The 17,397-nt window shown below is 47.1% G+C and overlaps 1 protein-coding gene across 2 annotated transcripts; it reads left to right on the top strand.

Moving 5' to 3' along the window:
* Positions 1–87: 87 nt before the first annotated feature.
* On the top strand, positions 88–17,261 carry tango6 (transport and golgi organization 6 homolog (Drosophila)). Of its 2 annotated transcripts, XM_027018004.2 has the most exons (20): positions 88–174; positions 612–1,264; positions 1,412–1,525; positions 1,618–1,756; positions 2,008–2,114; positions 2,480–2,642; positions 2,795–2,880; positions 3,484–3,596; positions 3,667–3,843; positions 3,958–4,084; positions 4,332–4,526; positions 4,934–5,068; positions 5,173–5,718; positions 6,676–6,733; positions 10,411–10,569; positions 12,388–12,539; positions 12,650–12,723; positions 12,981–13,104; positions 13,693–13,806; positions 16,334–17,261. In XM_027018004.2, exons 1-20 carry the CDS (start codon positions 123–125, stop codon positions 16,508–16,510), a joined length of 3,465 nt encoding a protein of 1,154 aa, XP_026873805.2. In that variant the 5' UTR covers positions 88–122; the 3' UTR covers positions 16,511–17,261. The 2 variants fall into 2 exon arrangements, with proteins under 2 accessions (XP_026873805.2, XP_026873806.2); XM_027018005.2 differs by lacking the exons at positions 12,650–12,723; positions 12,981–13,104.
* The last annotated feature ends 136 nt before the right edge of the window (positions 17,262–17,397 follow it).

Raw genomic sequence — 17,397 nt, forward strand, 5'->3', positions numbered from 1 at the left:
ACAGTTTAACTAATACAAATTAAAAGTACTTTTAATTTGAATAATATACACATTCGACTCGCCTACAAGGGTATGACGTTCAATACCTGCGACAATTAACCCATGTGGACCGTGTTGACAAAATGACTACATCCCTTCTAACTGCTCTGAGCATTCTTATCAAACCAATTCGAGGTAAGGGTCTGTCTGAGTATGTTAAGGATGTAAATATTTGCTAAGCAATAAACATTTTCCTGTTGCAGCTGATTTGGGATTTGTATAGTGAATGCTACATATGTCCAGCTAGTTAACATTTTTGCTACACGGTTAGGATTCAACTGAAGTCGAAATGAATTCATGACAATGATTCATTATCAGTAATTTAATATATATATATCGTGCTTTCTCACTTTCCCACAAGCACTCTAACAATAATAAGACATTGGTAGATTGTCGTTTAAATACAATTACGCTGGTTGCTATAAAAATACAGTGCCAAGCAATAACATCAGTCTCACATAACTCTCCAGAGTCCGTTGATTGACTAGAGAAATCCGAATAGTAGGTGTTGTCAAACTCCTGGCGTGTGTGTGTCATGTGAGCCTGGTGCTAAGAGTGTAGTCCTTTCCCAGAGACCCATTTGGGAGGCGTGACACCACAGGAGGCGCTGTTGTCTGCCCTCCAGAGGAACCAGGTGGAACTGCAGGAGCGTCTGGCAGCTGTCGAGCTGGAAGAGGCCCGGTGTCTCCTGGAGGAAGTTAGGGGGGAGGTGCCATGGTTCTGTGCTGACACCGAGGACCTCACTTGGCGCTTTGTGCAGGAGTGCCTGCTCCTGTTGCTCTGCCTGGCACGGCACCTCAGCCGGCTCCTGGAGGCTTTCAGTCAGAGCCAAACGGGCCCTGCTCCTGCGAAGCCCCACCCTCCTGAAACCGCCCCGCCTCTCCCTCCAGATGTGCTCAGCGTTGCTCAGCAGAAGACCCTGGGCTCTGGGCTACAGTTCCTCGTCACCCTGGGCCTCTGCCCGTACTTGTCTCTCGGTGTGGGAGTCAGCCTGGGTCTGCGCTCTGCCTTTGGGGCTGCAGTAAAGGGGGCGGTGCGTTGCGATGCCCCGCCTCCTTGCGAGCGTCGACTGCTCACCACCGTTATGGTGCTTCTGGAAGTGAGCGCAGTGTCGTCCTTGGCAACGCTGGTGTTTACTCGTCACCTAGGAGACCTGATGGCAGCGCTTTGTCAGTTAGGATACTGTCCCCAACGCCCTGAAGGAGAGGTCACCGACAGCAGCAAGGTATTGAGCTGAATGATGTTTGAGATTTAAGCAGGCCAACCTGTGCATTTGTGAGCCTATGAGATGAGATGAGGAGGAAGACCTAATAAAAGGATGGGTTTTTGTTTGTTTGTTTTTTTCTTCTTTTCAATCCTGTCCCTGTCACAGGGGCTCACTGTAGAAGAGCGGAAGAGTTGCAGACAAGCGCTTCAGGGCCTTCTGGGAAGGGTTTATCAACCAATCGTCATCAAAGAGCTGCTGGCACTTCAGGGCGGAGCCAAGGCATGCATTTCTCCTCTTCTCCTGCTTTTCCGCTTGGTGTCTGCCCAGTGTTTATCAGTGCTCCCTCTGCTCACTCTGGTCTGTCCCTCCAGGCCGGTACAGGGGCCGGTGTGGCCCTGACGCGGGCTCCTCCCTGGCTCAGGTGTCTGTGTGGGCAGCTGCTTTCAGAGAGGTTGGTGCAGCCACACGGAGTCCAGGCTGTGGTCAGGGCCATACTGGAGGGAGCCGGAGGTAAGACTGGGTGTGTTCACATTTTGGGGCAGAAATTTGGGGGCGTTTTGTGTATCAGTCACGCAAGCTGAGTATTTGCTTTGTTTCAGAATAGTTTTCGTATTTATGTAACATCTTAAATAGTATTGGAATTTGTGTCCAGTACAGCATGCATAATATAAACAACGGTCTTAAAATATTTGAATATATATATAGATTTTGTATTAATTTAATCTTCATCTTTGCTTGTCTTGCCACATTTTGGCCACTAGGTGGCGATTCAGACTGGCGGAAATGTGACGCTGTTGCCAAAGTACTTGCAACCTGCCCCCAGCAGTGTTCCTCTGCTGAGAGCTATTACAGTCAAGTGTGCCCACAGGTAAAGACAAAGCTGGAGCATTAGCGCATTAACACTGTGTTTTTGTCACAGTGAAGAATTGAGATGTCCTTTAGATCATGTTAGCTGTTTTGAAATTAAGAGTATCAAAAAGGGTTAACTGGCTGTGGTAAATATAGCTGCTTAGATCAGAAAACATGCACCTTATTCACAAAAATCAGACTTTTTGCCACCCTAAAACAATGACATAGTTACAGGAATCTTCGCTGTTTGTACTATCATTGCCACAGGATTAAGCTCTGCTCGGGAACCTCAGAGAGTTTGTGTCCGTAGTAAATAGACTCTTTACAGTTTCATCATTTTTATGATATGTTATGGCTCTCCTAAAATGATATTATTGTGTTTAGGTCCTAGAGCTTCTACATTTCAAGGACAAGATCACGGCGCAGCAATTCCAGCGGGTGGCCACCAGGGCGGCGCTCACCATAGTGCAAGATCAGCCTGAGTTTGGCCGGCGTTTCCTGCTGTCTCCACTCTTTGCAGCCCTATGTCGCTGTGCAGCAGTTCCAGGTGTGTGTGTGTGTGTGTGTGTGTGTGTGTGTGTGTCAGCCAGCAGTCAGGTGACTGATGAAGCTGTGTCACGAATGTGTGAGAGCGGTACACAGTAGTGGATTCCTCCCTGCCGCCCCTCAAACTTACCTCGGCATTCTTCCATATTTTAGACAGTGTCCGTGTTGCAGGAGACGATGTATCCCAGCATGCAGTGCCTGAGCTGGAGCTGACCCGCTGCGTGGAGGATGTCTATAAAGTGAGGAAATGGCATATCCATTACCATGCTGGCCCCAGTACACATCAACTATCTTAGCTGTACTCCAAGAAGGGTGTGGGACAGAGGGTGACTTCTGCGATTGATGCCATTAGATTCATTAATGACCTTTTCACCTGTACTGGGGGTGGGCATGTCATTTATTTGTTAGGTTTTATCATTTATTTATTTATCATATTTTAAATGTATGGCTATGTATGTGACGGAGGTTCATGTAGTTTTTGTAAGCCCGGTGATTTATTGGGGGATAAATAAGGTTGATTCGATTCAGTTCAGTACCTACAGATGTATGTTTCCTGTAATCTGTTTAATGTTGTGTTGGTTCTTCCTGGATTTGTCCATGTGTGACTGTATTTCTTTTAAAGACCTAACCAGCAGTATGTAGCTGTGAACCTTATTTTAAACAATGTGTACAAATATTTTATGGTGTGTTTGGAAAAGATGTTTCCATTCCTTTACTTTCAACGTCTCTTCACGTCGGCACATGACTACAAACTGGTGCAACGTGCACTGTGAAAATGATGTTTGCTGTGAAATTTTTATTTAATCTTTTAATACGAGTGTTTTTCCCACCATTTCTTGTAGATTTGTGTGGTGGGTAACACTCCATCAGCAGTGTTGCTGAGCACTCTGGGAGATGTAGTTCCCATCATCTTCTCTCTCTTCTGTTTCACCAAGCAAAATGTTTCCCACTTACGGTTAGTATAACCACGAGTTATGAAAATGGAGACGTAGCATTCATACGCTGACGTTGAGTATGCTCCACAGTGCCCCCTGTCAGGAGATCCTGCTGTGGTACCTGTCTCACACTGAAACCTCATCGGCGCTCTCACTGCTCAACGACCTGTGTGTCACGCAGAGAGACGGGGGCGGAGTCACATCTGGATTTCAGTTCTCGCCCAGCAGTGAAGGCGGAGCCACATTCACCCGGCAACAGCCAATCGGGTAACTGGGAGAAAATGTTCAACTCCTTCCGGGCCCTCTAAGCTTTTACCTTAGTAATCATGCGAGCTTGTGTCATTGAGGAAGATGAAAAATGTCCTTGTCTGTTCATGTTAGTGACGAGGATGACGCTCTGTATGAGAAGGTGTTTGGTGAGCAGTGGCGAGTGGGGTGTGTCGTGCAGCTGTTGGCTGAGATGAAGGACAGTGACCTGCCTGGAGATTTTTTCCTCTCACTACTGCACGTATGTCGTTACAGTGGCGCTTTTCATTCTCAGCCATAATACCAGAGAAATGCTAGTGTAGTTTGTGCAGTATGTTTCATAACCTGCTCGCTTCTTTACCTGGGGTTTCAGTTAGAAGGCAGTTAAGCAAACATTGACTGCAAATGTAAAACTCTGCGTGCATAACTAATCTGTGGTCTTATGCTAGTGGTGCCCTGACCTCTTGACCTGTAGTAACCTCTCCTCCTCCTCTCACCTGTCCTTGTAGGCTCTGACGGAGTGGGCAGGCGAGGAGCAGGAGACAGACGAGGACGTGGACGCTGCGTTGATGACGCTGCTGGAGTTGGAGCAGCGGCTGGAGAGGCGGGGCCAAGGGCGGGGCCAGAAGCTGGCCCTCCTCCACACCCTGGCGGTCATGTGTGCGGAGCTTCCGCACACACTCCTGCTGCGGAAGGCCAGCCAGGTGTGTGTGTGTATGTTCACGCGTCAGTTCTTGGCCTCTGCATGAGCAGTAGTGAGCTTGAGGTGTTCGGTCCACCTGAGCGTCTGGGTTGAATGGGGGTAAATGTCTGTGACATCATTTGTTTTTGTGGCCTGGTTTTGTTCGAACACCTTATTAAGACATTTAGGGCATGATAGATTATGTTTCTTGCCTTCTAAAAATATGTGTCGACTCCTGGCAAAATCTGCAATGTTTTTCCTGGAACGAAGCATCTCATACACTGAGTGGCTGGCAAGCGCTCGTAGGATGAGGACATGAACACCTCCCTGAATGTCTGCTGGCCTGTGTGCATTGTTTATGTCTTCCCTACTTATCTGAGTCAGTCTTGGTAGGTGTTCTCCTTCCCTATCCATGCTGCGCCTCTCTAGGTGGTGGGATTCGTGGGATCCATGCTGCAGAGGGCATGTGTGGGCCTGGATCGGGGTTCCGAGGGCACCGTGGACAGTCAGACTCTTGGTATGGGGATGGGATTGGTGGCTACCCTGTTGTCTGGAGCCGCACAGGTACAGCACACGTCCGTCACTCATGAGTCCCTCATGAGACCCACAGTTTTTGCGCCGAGCTGAACTGAAGTCAGCGGCCGTGTGGACGGTTTCTCTCCCTACAGCTGACGGTGGAGGACTACTCCAGCATGACTGAGCTACTGGTTCCCCTTGAGCAGGTCTCGCAGCGCCACCCAGAGGCTGCTGTTCAGGAGCTGGCGTATGACCTGCGGGCTAGCATTGCCACCCGTGGGGCGTACCACCCGGGCTCGGTGACCAGCGCCGCCCGCACCCTGAGTCGCCCAGCAGGCAGTGACGTACACCGGACCAGACAGGCTTCCCCCACGCCCGCCCACACCACTTTCTGTTCGATCAGTCCACGGGCCGTCCCAGAGGTTGCTGCGTCTGGACCTCCACTAACTCGGCACACGGCCGCTACAGATCAGACACGCGATCCGGCATCCAGAGATGGGGAATGTTCTGGAACGATGGCTGCTGGCATTAGCACACCTAGCCCCGTCTCCTCTGCTCCTGAGAAGGTCTTCTCTGATTGGCTGCAGGAGGCCTGTGACCCAGATGTGCCCACCCGGACCATGGCACTGCGGGCCCTCACCCAAGCTGTGAGAGAAGGACTCAAGAGGGCGATAGAGAGCCAGGAACAGCTGCTCATGGTGAGGAATGTGAGGTTCTCTCTGTGGTTAGAGGATAGCAGAAGTCACCCAGCAGGCAGTGTAGTGCGTGTGTATAGACAGTGGTGACAGTCTTTTGGTTGGTCTATGCTCTAATCTCCTGTTATTGACAGTGGTGACAGTCTTTTGGTTGGTCTATGCTCTAATCTCCTGTTATTGACAGTGGTGACAGTCTTTTGGTTGGTCTATGCTCTAATCTCCTGTTATTGACAGTGGTGACAGTCTTTTGGTTGGTCTATGCTCTAATCTCCTGTTATTGACAGTGGTGACAGTTTTTGGGTAGGTCTACACTCTGCTCCCTTGTCATAGACAGTGGTGACGGTCTTCAGGTAGGTCTACACTGATCCCCAGTGGTGACGGTCTTTAGGCAGGTCTTCTCCTCCACTCCACTCCACCCCCTCATCTGCACACACACACCAAGATCCTCTGGGGACCAACAATGATCTGCTACTCATGTAATATTCTGTGTGCTATGACCCCCACCTCTGGCCGGGGGCGCAGTCTGTTAACAGCTGGTCTCTTTTATTAACGCCTGTCTGCGTGCATGTCTGTCTCTGTGTTCATGCGTAATGCCTCAGCACAGCAAAGAAAACAGAAGGTGTTTATTATGATTTCAGATGAGGTTATCAGATGAGGTTCTGAACTGGTATTGAATAGTAAATAATGGTATATGAGCAGAGCATTGTATGTGTTGTCTGGTTACTTTTATGAGACCTATACCATCTCTTATGAAACTTCACATGAACTCTTAATGTAATCTGATGCTCTTGAACTGTAATGTGATAATACCTCAGATTAGAACAAATGTGACAAATTCAAGGGAATTGTGCTGAGAACTGAGCTGGTGCCTTCTTAAACCGCTGCAGTCATGAATATGATGAATTGGCTTTTTTACCTTGCTGTCGTGGTCTTAAATGATAATTTTCTGTGTTTTTCCAGCTTTTTCTGGAGAATTTGGAGCACGAGGACTCATTTGTGTACCTGTCCGCCATTCAAGGTAGGTTGTCTAGCATCTAGCGCTCAGATGTGTAGGGTTCATTAGAGATGAATGCAGTGATGTAGGTGGAAACGTTTACATTACGAAGCAAACCTGACCTCGACCCAGCTGTGGTGAGAGCCTGAACTCGACATTCCACTGATCTCAGAATTTAAATAATTAATTAACCAATTAATTATGCGCAAAATCTGGTATAGAAAGCCCCCCAGTTTCTACAATACCATCAGCTAAGATCAACTATGTGTTTAAAAATCAATTCAGATATGCTAAATTTACCTACATCCATATCAGAATTATAAACATTCCAAATACAAAAAACGATTATCTAAGATTATATCGAATAACATCGTACAGTTACACTCCCATCGAGACAGTGGGAGGGAGATTTATTACTGCCCCCAACGCCGCATTTTGGATTAAAATGTACAATAATAATAATTACCACATGACAGCAACACTAACCTACAATGCACTGAGTACAAAATAATACACAGAGTACATTATACTACACATTGGATGTTTAAAATTGGTTTCACAAGCACAGCAATCTGTACATACTGTACTCAATACACAACTGACAGTTACATTCCCGCCATGTGGCAGAGCACAGCTATCAACCGGTTTAGACAAGACGTCCTCACCCACATGCCCCATGCTTTAAATAACCCTATCCATCCAACACATCTTTGTGTCTCCTAGGAGACATATCAACCAATATGACAATAAAAAAAAAAAAACAGGTTACTATATATAAAACATTAATAATTGCCAAAAAAACATAATATGAATTGGAAAACAAAAAATAACATTGGTGTCATCCACTGGAAAAATCTATTACTAGACTATATATCAATGGAAAAATTCTTCGAATCAATCAATAACAACCACTAATCTAGACTGGACGCCTTTGATAAAAACTATACAGAGCTAATCCATAAACGGGAAATATCCCACTCTAATACGTGTCCATATACAGTCAGATATACATGCACTCGCACATACATCCCTCTCTCTCCCTTCCTCTCTCTCTCTCTCTCTCTCTCTCTCTCTCTCTCTCTCCCTCTCTCTCTCTCCCTTCCTCTCTCTCTCTCTCGCTCTCATTCTCTCTCTCTCTCTCTCTCTCTCTCTCATTCTCTCTCTCTCTCATTCTCTCTCTCTCTCTCTCTCTCTCCCTTCCTCTCTCTCTCTCTCTCTCTCTCTCTCCCTCTCTCTCTCTCCCTTCCTCTCTCTCTCTCTCTCTCTCATTCTCTCTCTCTCTCTCTCTCTCTCTCTCTCTCTCTCTCTCTCTCTCTCATTCTCTCTCTCTCTCTCTCTCCCTCCCTCTCTCTCTCTCTCTCTCTCTCTCTCTCCCTTCTCTCTCTCTCTCTCCCTCTCTCTCTCTCTCCCTCTCTCTCTCTCTCTCTCTCTCTCTCCCTCTCTCTCTCATTCTCTCTCTCTCTCTCTCTCTCTCTCCTCTTCCCCCATTTCCCTCATGTTATTTATGTCTATTCATATGTTTTATACCCCCTTGTAGTTGGACACAGTGAGAAGGTAAAAACACATTAAAAAAAAAAGTACTAAAAGTCCTCTGATGAAGGTGGGGGGGCTAATTTACTAATACTAATAGCTAATAGTACTAATTTAGTTAGTCAATATAGGGGCGAATCCTTCGTATGTTACAAAGGAGGAATCTGTAAGACCGGGTTAGATTAGAAACATGAGCTGAGAACAACAACTAGTTGTCCAAAGTTATGACCAGGCTCCAGGCAGCTTCGGATGGTGATACCAGGGAGTTCTTGAAGAAAACAATGAGGTCATGGTAAGGGTTGGGAGTACCTGGGATGAACAGAAGCTCAGTTTTACTGGGGTTGAGCTTCAAGTGGTGGGCTGCCATCCATGGCGCGATGTCAGTCAAGCATGCTGAGAAACGACTGCAGACCTGCGTGTCAGAGGGTGGAAAAGAAAGAAATAATTGAGTGTCATCAGCATAGCAGTGGTAGGAGAAACCATGAGAAGATATTACATCACCAAGAGAACGAGTATACAAAGAGAAGAGAAAAGGGACTAATACTGAACCTTGTGGAACACCAGTGGAGAGTCTACCCGGTTTGGATGTGGATCCTCTCCATGTCATATGATAGGACCATCCCTCCAGATAGGACTGATACCATCTCCAAGCAGAGCCAGTCACACCAAGCCTGGAGAGAACAGAGAGAAGAATGTTGTGGTTCGCTGTGTCAAAGGCTGCCGAAAGATCTATAAGAATCAAAACAGATCACAGTTACTGCTATGAGGGCTGTTTCTGAAAAATGTGTTTATAGCCAGACTGATTGGGATCATGCAGCTGGTTCTGGGTGAGGAAAAGAGACAATTGATTGTAAACTGCTCATTCGAGGGCTTTTGAGAGGAAAGAGAGAAGTGATACTGGTCTGTAGTTGGTAACGCTGGAGCTGTCAAGTGTGGCCTTCTTCAGGATTGGTACCATCCTGGCAGTTTTGAATGCAGTAGGCACGTATCCAGAAGATAAGGAGTTGTTAATGATGACAGAGATGAAAGGAAGCAGATTTCTTGAGATTGTTTGGAACAGAGCAGAAGGAATTGGATCCATGTAGTCGGATTGCTGGAAGTCAGGAGTCGAAGAATTTCCTCTGAGGAGAGAGGAGAAAAAGAAGTCAGAGAGTTGGATGTTGGGGAATGCACATTGGTTGGAGGAGTGGGAACAGAGGAAAATGACTATGAGATTGCTGCAACCTTCTCAAAGAAGGTGGTGAAATCCTCAGCAGTAAGAGATGAGGAAGGAGGGGGAGGATTAAGGAGAGAAGGAAAAATGGATTACTCCATTACAGTTCAGTAAATAGATTTGTTAGTACAGCTGAGCGCTCAGGGTTTAACTCACTAGTGAGATCCTTCATCAATGAACAGTTTTTTTTCTTGTTTTGAACAAGATTCATTACACCAAAGTGCCAATACCAAACACGAACAAACAAACAAACCAAAGCAGTAGAGTAGAAGCAGTGCCCGTCTTGTGCCGGTCGTGAAGCCCACATGACCTTTGGCCAGCTGGTCTGTGGGACGTGCCCCCCACCCTCGTGACCAACAGCCTTGAGGTGTGTTGATCACCCTTCTGACACAGAAAGCGTCAAACTGTTTTAACCCCCACATTCTTGCCAGTCTCACATTGTTGACATTTTGAAACGGTATCTCTGTCCTCCGTCCTCACCGATGAACCTTAGCTCAGCTGTCGTCCTTAAATGGAACAAAACCTCATTTCTGTTGTGTATGTACCAAGTTGTTTGTCTGTGTGCTGCATTGGTGTAGAATCCTTTCTCAGAGAAAAGCACAACAAATGTGATTTTGACGGGGCCACCCGCTTTCTCCAGTTAAATTAAGCCAAGTGCTGCACTTCACAAGGTCGTTTCTTCTGACAGACACAGATATGGGTTGTTTTTTTTTTCACAGAGCTTTTTATTTTTTTTACCTTTTGAAGAAAAACATTGTATGCTCATGTTGATAAGAGACATATTTTACCATTTTCAGCATATCTGTAAGTCCCTGAGAGACTTTATTTATGGTTTCTCTGCAAACATAAAATAGTCTTTTTGCAGTGGGTATCTGAAAGATTGAACAGATACTCGCATTTGAGGTCATTCCAGGTCAGTCTCATGGATGTCGTGCCCTGTTTGTGTTTGGGCGAGCAGGGCTTGTGGTGCTGGCAGATTCGTTCCCTGAGCAGATCCTGACCAGACTGTTGGCAGAGTACCAAGCGAACCCGAGCACAGCTTCAGCCAGCAGGGGGCGATCTCTGGAAACGCGTCTCAAAGTTGGGGAGGCTCTGATGAGAGCCTCCAGAGCCATGGGTGAGTATTGTGTCTCTAACACACACACAACGCTTTCTAGTGACTGATCTCTCTCTCTCTCTCTCCCTCCCTCTCTCTCCCTCTCTCTCTCTCTCTCGTGTCCCTCCTTTTAACACAGAGCTGATCTGACACATCTTTTATGTTTGAGGTTAATTCAGAATAGGTGCATGAACGGGGCATGAACGGGGCATGAGCTCTCAGAGGCCCACCAGCTGCTTCACTCACTGCCCCAAAAACACACAAAGCCGATCTCTCATCTGCCACGTCAAGCTGCCCCCAACACACATCCTTCAGTACCACACTGTGCTGGGCATGACCCCCCGCAACTCAGAAGTGCTCTAAAGGTTCTGACTTTGCCAACCTCTTACCCACTACTGCAGACTTACTTGGATACATTTGGCTTCCCACATACACGTTTGGCTGATTTTCAAGATCAAAATGGAGCTCATTAGGTTTTGGATTCCTTCCTTTCTTTTTTAAACCCACACACTCACGTCTCCTTGCTCCTGCCTTCCATATAAAGGGTCTCGCCACAGGGCTGCAGGGCTCTACCGCCTGGTCTGAATGAGGTCTTACAGAGCTCCCTGGAATCTGGCCAGCGTGGCCAGCTGTAGGGACCTGGTCCCACTGGAGTCGCACTAAGGTTGGCTCCGTGCCAGGCAGGCAGTGTTGAATTAAGGCTGGGTCAGACTAAGGGAGGACAAATACTGAATTTGCAGCGTCTGCTAACTCATCAAGGTAGAGAGATTCGGTTTTCTCTTCTCTTTTCAGCAGAAAATGCACTTTGGATAAAAAGCGCACTCGTGGACTGTAAGGTGAAGAGCCCTGTTCCTGTGCTGTTCCTGCACTTTTCCTGTGCTGAGCTGTGCTGTTCCTGTGCTGCTCCTGTGTTAAGCTGTGCTGTTCCTGTGCTGAGCTGTGCTGTTCTTGTGCTGCTCCTGTCCTGCTCCTGTGTTAAGCTGTGCTGTTCCTCTGCTGTTCCTATGCTGAGCTGTGCTGTTCTTGTGCTGCTCCTGTGTTAAGCTGTGCTGTTCCTCTGCTGTTCCTGTGCTAAGATGTGCTGTTCCTCCAGCTTAGCTCTTTGCTCATGCTTTCGGAATGTGCCTCAGTCTCTCGCAGTCTTTCACACAAATATGGAGATTGGAAGAGGAATAGTGACCTAAGGTGTGTGTGTGTGTGTGTGTGTGTGTGTGTGAGCAGAGCCGCTCTCAGCACCTAGGTTCTGTGTGTGTGTGTGTGTGTGTGAGCAGAGCCGCTCTCAGCACCTAGGCTCTGTGTGTGTGTCACACTAAATGAAGTGTACACAGTTGTGCCTATGGCCTGGAATGGCTCTATCTGAGATAATGGAAAAGATGGGTTACCTGAAAGAAATAAGCTTCAGTAAACTAACCGCCAGCCATGAACTTTATAGAAGGCAAGATCTGAGTAATGAGTAATGGTGTAGTATAATGATTTGGGAAAAGCAGATGAAATCTCAGCTTATGCCAGGTGAGGCTCACATGCCTGTGCAGCAGTGAGAAGCACGTGAGATTTCATGAATGACACGACACCTCAGAGGTTGTCCTGAGGTTGTCCCGGTTTCAGACCCGCCTCAGGGCTCCTGCACCACTGCTCTGAATCTGAATGAGACTCACGGCACTTTCGGCTGGTTACCAACATTTGAACGCCTTTTTGTACGGACAGTTAGGGAGAGGAATGGTTTCTGAGCAAGACGGAGCCTGGCTCTCATTCATGTGTGTAAATAGGAAATAAGTGTTTGAAATACCTGTGCTCTGACTTTAGGTATCGCTCTCTCTCTCCCTCTCCCTCCCCTGCCAGGCGATCTGGCGCCACACTATGGCCGTCCACTGGTCGGTGCGTTCCTGCGTGGCACCCGGGACGAGGACAGCAGCGTGCGTGCCAGCTGTCTCTCCAACCTGGGCGAGCTCTGCCAGCTCCTCCACTTCTCGCTCGGCCCCCTGGCACAGGAGGTACCTGTTACCTACCCGTTCACACCCCCAGCGTGTGAACTTGCTCAGACCGCAACCAATTGTTGAGATATGGATTTGCCTTTTTTTTTTTTTTTTTTACTATTTGACAGAGTTCCCGGTGCTCCTTATATAGACTCATCTGTGGACAAAACAACTTGACCCATATTCAGCTTTTGAGTGGCAGGTGTGCAGATCACATTGAGGAGCAAATCCAAACAGTTTGTAGGATCACATGGTATCTATTAAAAGGGAAATACTTGGTTAGAACGATAATGGGTCATGCTTTACTATTTTTAGTCTTGAATGCTAGTGGATAAGGGCTCTTAGTCAGACGTTGCATGTTTGATAAATCTGTACACTTGAGAAGGTCATCCAGTCATTTGATGACCTAATTTAATATATTAATTCATCTGCAGTCACTGTCAACCATTGTATTATCAGTGAGCCACATATGCCTAGACTAGGGTCAAGGGTCAAGTTGAGATCAACAGGTGTGAGTCCCACAAAGGACGGCTCTTCATCTCAAACGGAAAGGAGTGCTCACGGACCACCCAAGTCAGGACAAGTGTGTGTGTGTGTGTGTATGTGTATTTGTGTAGCCCTAGTCTACCTATGTGCCTCCATCCTCCTGTGAACACCTGAGCTGGTGAAACCTCGGTGTGTAACACATGGTTTTTGAAGCTTCGTTTCGCTAATACACACTGCTGTTGGTCTGGATATACTGGATGTGCATTTCTGGGCAGTGACTGGTTTAATGTGTGTGTGTGCTTGCGACTGGGCTTGGAGTGAAGCATCTGTACGTGGAGGTGGAGGAAGGGTGTGGCAGCTCAGAGCTTGTCCTGAATGAGCTGCTCCGTCACTCTAACAGGGCAGTTTGTTGATGAGGAAGCCCTGCAACATGGCTACTCTCAAATTAGAGCCCTAGCCACACACATCCTCTGCGTGTGTGTGCGTGCACTTGCGTTTGTGTGTGTGTGTGTGTGTGTGTGTGTGCGTGTGTGCGCGTGCATTAATGTGATTGTTTAATCATCATTTTACTCAGTGATGCATCGACATGCATGTGATCAGTACAGACTACTGCACTGCGCACACAGAATCCTGTCTGCTATCTCTGAACTGTGTGTGTGTGCGTGCGTGCTCATTTCTCCTGCAGTTGAGCGTGTGTCTCACTGCCCTGATAAAGACAGAGAGGGACGTGGAGGTTCGCCGGGCTGCTGTTTACGTCATAGCTCTGCTCCTCAGAGGTCTGAGTGACAGAGCCCCTCAGGTGAGTGTGTCCGCGGAGCTGTATGTGTAAGCAATGCCATCATTTACGCCGGGGATGCCGGGGACACATCACCACCACGCTCTCTGAAATGGTTGGTTTTGTCCCCATCACTTTTTGAAAGTATACTCTGAAAATGTTTGTTTCCTCTACAAGCTGGCTTTAGTTCAGTTATTCAACAATTATATCTTTCTTAGTCAATAAAAATGAAACATATTCTGTTCCTAATGACATAATCACAAAACGTTCGCACTTATATTTTGTCAAATGATGCTGAGATATAAAAACGCGGCACAACTGACGTTTTGTGAAACTAAATAGAAAAGAACTGTAATAGAAATACATGTTTAAGTATAGTGCTAATAATTGTTGTATTACTGGTCACACTGTCAAAAGGCTTGACAAACGCAGTCATATAATGTTTAGTGAACGTCTTCCTTTCAGTCCCAGCGCTGAACACACGTGAACCGGGACTCGATTCCTTAAAGGGGACGTGAGTTTGAGGGGCTGCTGAACTGAATGCCCGGTGAAAATTCCTGTTCGCAGCACTTTTATGCCCCCATTGTGTAAGAACGAGCGTGGTGATTGGTTTAACAGCAGAGCTTGTGAGCACTGGGTGGATTTGTGTGAGCTTTGACCTCTGTGTCCAGCACACGTGGTTTTAGAGGGAGGAATCGGTCGACATCTGGCCCAGTTTGGATGGGAGATGCGGTCGCTCATTGCTGTCTTCTTTAGCACAGCCAGCAGTACTGTGTATGTATCTGTGGTTTTCACTGCAAGTCAGCACACTGTGACACACGCCACAGTATCACAGCTGGACTACAGTACCCAGCAGGCTGTTGTTACAGCTGGACTACAACACGCAGGAAGCTGTTATTACAGCTGGACTACAACACCTAGCGGGCTCTTGCTACAGCTGGACTATGCAACACTTGGCATGCTTGTTTGCATTGGTTAATTTTAAAGACATGTAGATAAATCACCCAATCAAATCATCCACCACTTCACCATTATACTGTACAAGGTGAAGATGGTATATACTGTATACCATCATACCTGTACAAGGTTACTGGGGGACTGGAGACCAGGTCCACTATGAACATGTCTGGATGGCACTTTAAACTGGGAGGGAAGTTTACAAACTCAGTGAAAACCGCGAGCTCCCAGCGTTCCTGAGAGCTCTCACAGAGGGGCAGAACAGACTAGAGTTTCACAATATATCCCCCAATACTGTATATGTACATATCTGTTATCTGACCTGATCTTAGTGGGTTATACTAATTTATTAACCAATGAGCCAAGGCCTTTTCCAAACACATCAGAAGGCTAAATGATAGCATCTACTTTAATGTGGTTACGTGTGCAATGTGGTGTTCTAGTGACAAGTCTTGGGTTTAAAATACCACAACACTTCTGCAGTGTATTTGATGGTCCTGGTTTAGACTTGGAATCCATTAGCCCTGACACTGCTGCCGTCTCCCGTTCAGTCGGGCTGGTACAGAGATGAGTGGTTTAAGAAGTCTGCTCCTCCTCCCCTTCAGTGGAGAGGAGGGCAACTTTTTAAGGCTATTTGTGCTTTCATGAAGAGAAACAACCAAGCACTAGCTGTCACCATTATGAGCAGGGTGAGAATTAGAAATTCCACAGTAAGTGTCACGTGGTACTAAGTGAACAGATCAAGGCCTATGCCTCCACCTTCCTCCACCAGCAGAGTGCTAGCTGGCCCTTCTCCCCTCTGGATAGCACTGGGGACGACACCACCTAACACCCAGTGCCTGATGAACTCTCGGGTTTCAATAAGGCTCCACTCAGCACTGCTGTCCCATGATGCTTCTCTGAAACTCTAAGCACCAAGTTCCCTTCAGCGTGCCAGATGTGCCTACAGGGGTTAGTAACAGGACAAAGAGCTCCCGCTTGAGTTCAATTCAGGTTTTCATGGGAAACCGGTTTACACTCTTTCGTCAAACAGACCCACGTTGACCCCCCTTGACCTCGCCAGACATCCTGGGCTCTTGGCTGTAGCAGAAAGGGTCATCTCAAACCGCCCATTCACCCCTTTGACTTTCTGACCTTCTGTTTTACAATTCCCGTCACCACCTTGGTTACCAGTGTTGACCCTTGCTGTGCTGGTTATGTGTTCTGTACATATAAGCGTATTTAGCCAAACCTACTTGGACCCACTGATATATTGACATGGTCAACAGTGCTAAAGGTTGTTCTGAGCAAAGCCTAGTTGTTCTGGAGCTGTCGCGTTAATAGCAGGACAGTCCTGTGGCTAATGGTGGTGTCTCTTGGGATGGATGCAATTGTTGCTGTAGGTAACGATATGGTGGAGGTGGTTGGAGTAGGTGGAGTGAGAGCCTTCGGGTGGATGCTCCTGGTGTCTCTTTTCCCACTGTCTGTCTGTCCTCCAGATGTGGGACAGAAGCAAAACACCACCTGCTTCTCAAAGTGTCTGAATTACCCACAATGCTTCATCCTGTTTGTCTGTCTCCTTTTGACTTTGTCTGTCATTGTGTCCCCCCCGCAGGTGCTTGAAGACATCCTGTTGGAGCTCTATCGCGCTCTGAAGTGGGTGGTCCGCTCTGACTCTGATGAGGTGGCTGTTCTCCAGGCTCAGCTGGCCCTGGAGGAGCTAGACAGTGTCATGAGGAGATTCATCTTCCCTCAGCAGAAGCTGGAGAAGAAGATCGTGGTTCTGCCCTGATGCTGGCTCCTCCCTGATGTTTCCTGACATTCCCTGACTCCCTGAGGTTCCCTGACTCCCAAACTAAAACTCTCTCCCTAGTGTTCAGTTCCATAAAGAGATTTATTGTTCTTGTACTATTCCAATTCTTTTGTATCTAAAAATAAAAACTCCAACTGTGTGAGGTTCCATTTCGCCCAAGTTGTGCTTCTCCTGCATAAATCCACTTTAAAAAAGTAATTATTGCTTACACAGCCATTTTGCACATGTACATTCTCACACACACACACACACACACCACACACACACACACACACACACACACACACACACACACTCGATTGAATAAGTAGGTGGCCACTCTAAGACCAACTGTCTCAGCTCTGTGTTTGAGTACGCAGCGCTTAGCTTTGTCGTGGGGACCCAAAGGTCAGGGAACAGGCTGAGGCAGAGCTCCATGACTGTGGCATATGCTTCCCTCTGCACACAAGTCTCCGCTGGTGAAAGAGCAGTCGTTTGCTCTCCCCATGCTGTTTGGACTCCGTGTAGGAAAAGCAGGATTATGACATCACTGGGAACACTGGGAGACAAGACAGGGCAATTTGCTCCGTCTTGTTAAGGAGCTCTGCTTTGTATGCATGTCGCCGGAACATTCCTTGGCTGGATTCTCTGGGTTTCTTGAACTGATGGTGATATGGGAAAAAGGCTTATAGTCCTTGAACACATCTGATCTGCTATCTCATCGATTAAAGTGTTAGTGTGAGGAACTGAAGATTGTCTTGGAAGTGTGGTGTACCTATAGTAAAATACCTATTTTTAAGTTCCTTTCTAACCACTTTATTAATGAATGTACTGTGAGCTACACACCCACCCACCAGCATATACTGACATATGCCAACATACACCGA

Source organism: Electrophorus electricus, chromosome 4, assembly GCF_013358815.1.
Source record: "Electrophorus electricus isolate fEleEle1 chromosome 4, fEleEle1.pri, whole genome shotgun sequence".
NCBI classification, from domain to species: Eukaryota; Metazoa; Chordata; class Actinopteri; order Gymnotiformes; family Gymnotidae; genus Electrophorus; species Electrophorus electricus.

Bases quoted from the DNA above. Each gene is read 5' to 3' on its own strand.
- tango6 (XM_027018004.2), top strand. From the start codon at position 123: ATGACTACATCCCTTCTAACTGCTCTGAGCATTCTTATCAAACCAATT. The intron at 2,643-2,794 runs GTGTGTGTGTGT...TCCATATTTTAG, and splicing joins TCGCTGTGCAGCAGTTCCAG to ACAGTGTCCGTGTTGCAGGA. The intron at 12,724-12,980 runs GTGTGCAGATCA...TTGTATTATCAG, and splicing joins ATTCAGCTTTTGAGTGGCAG to TGAGCCACATATGCCTAGAC.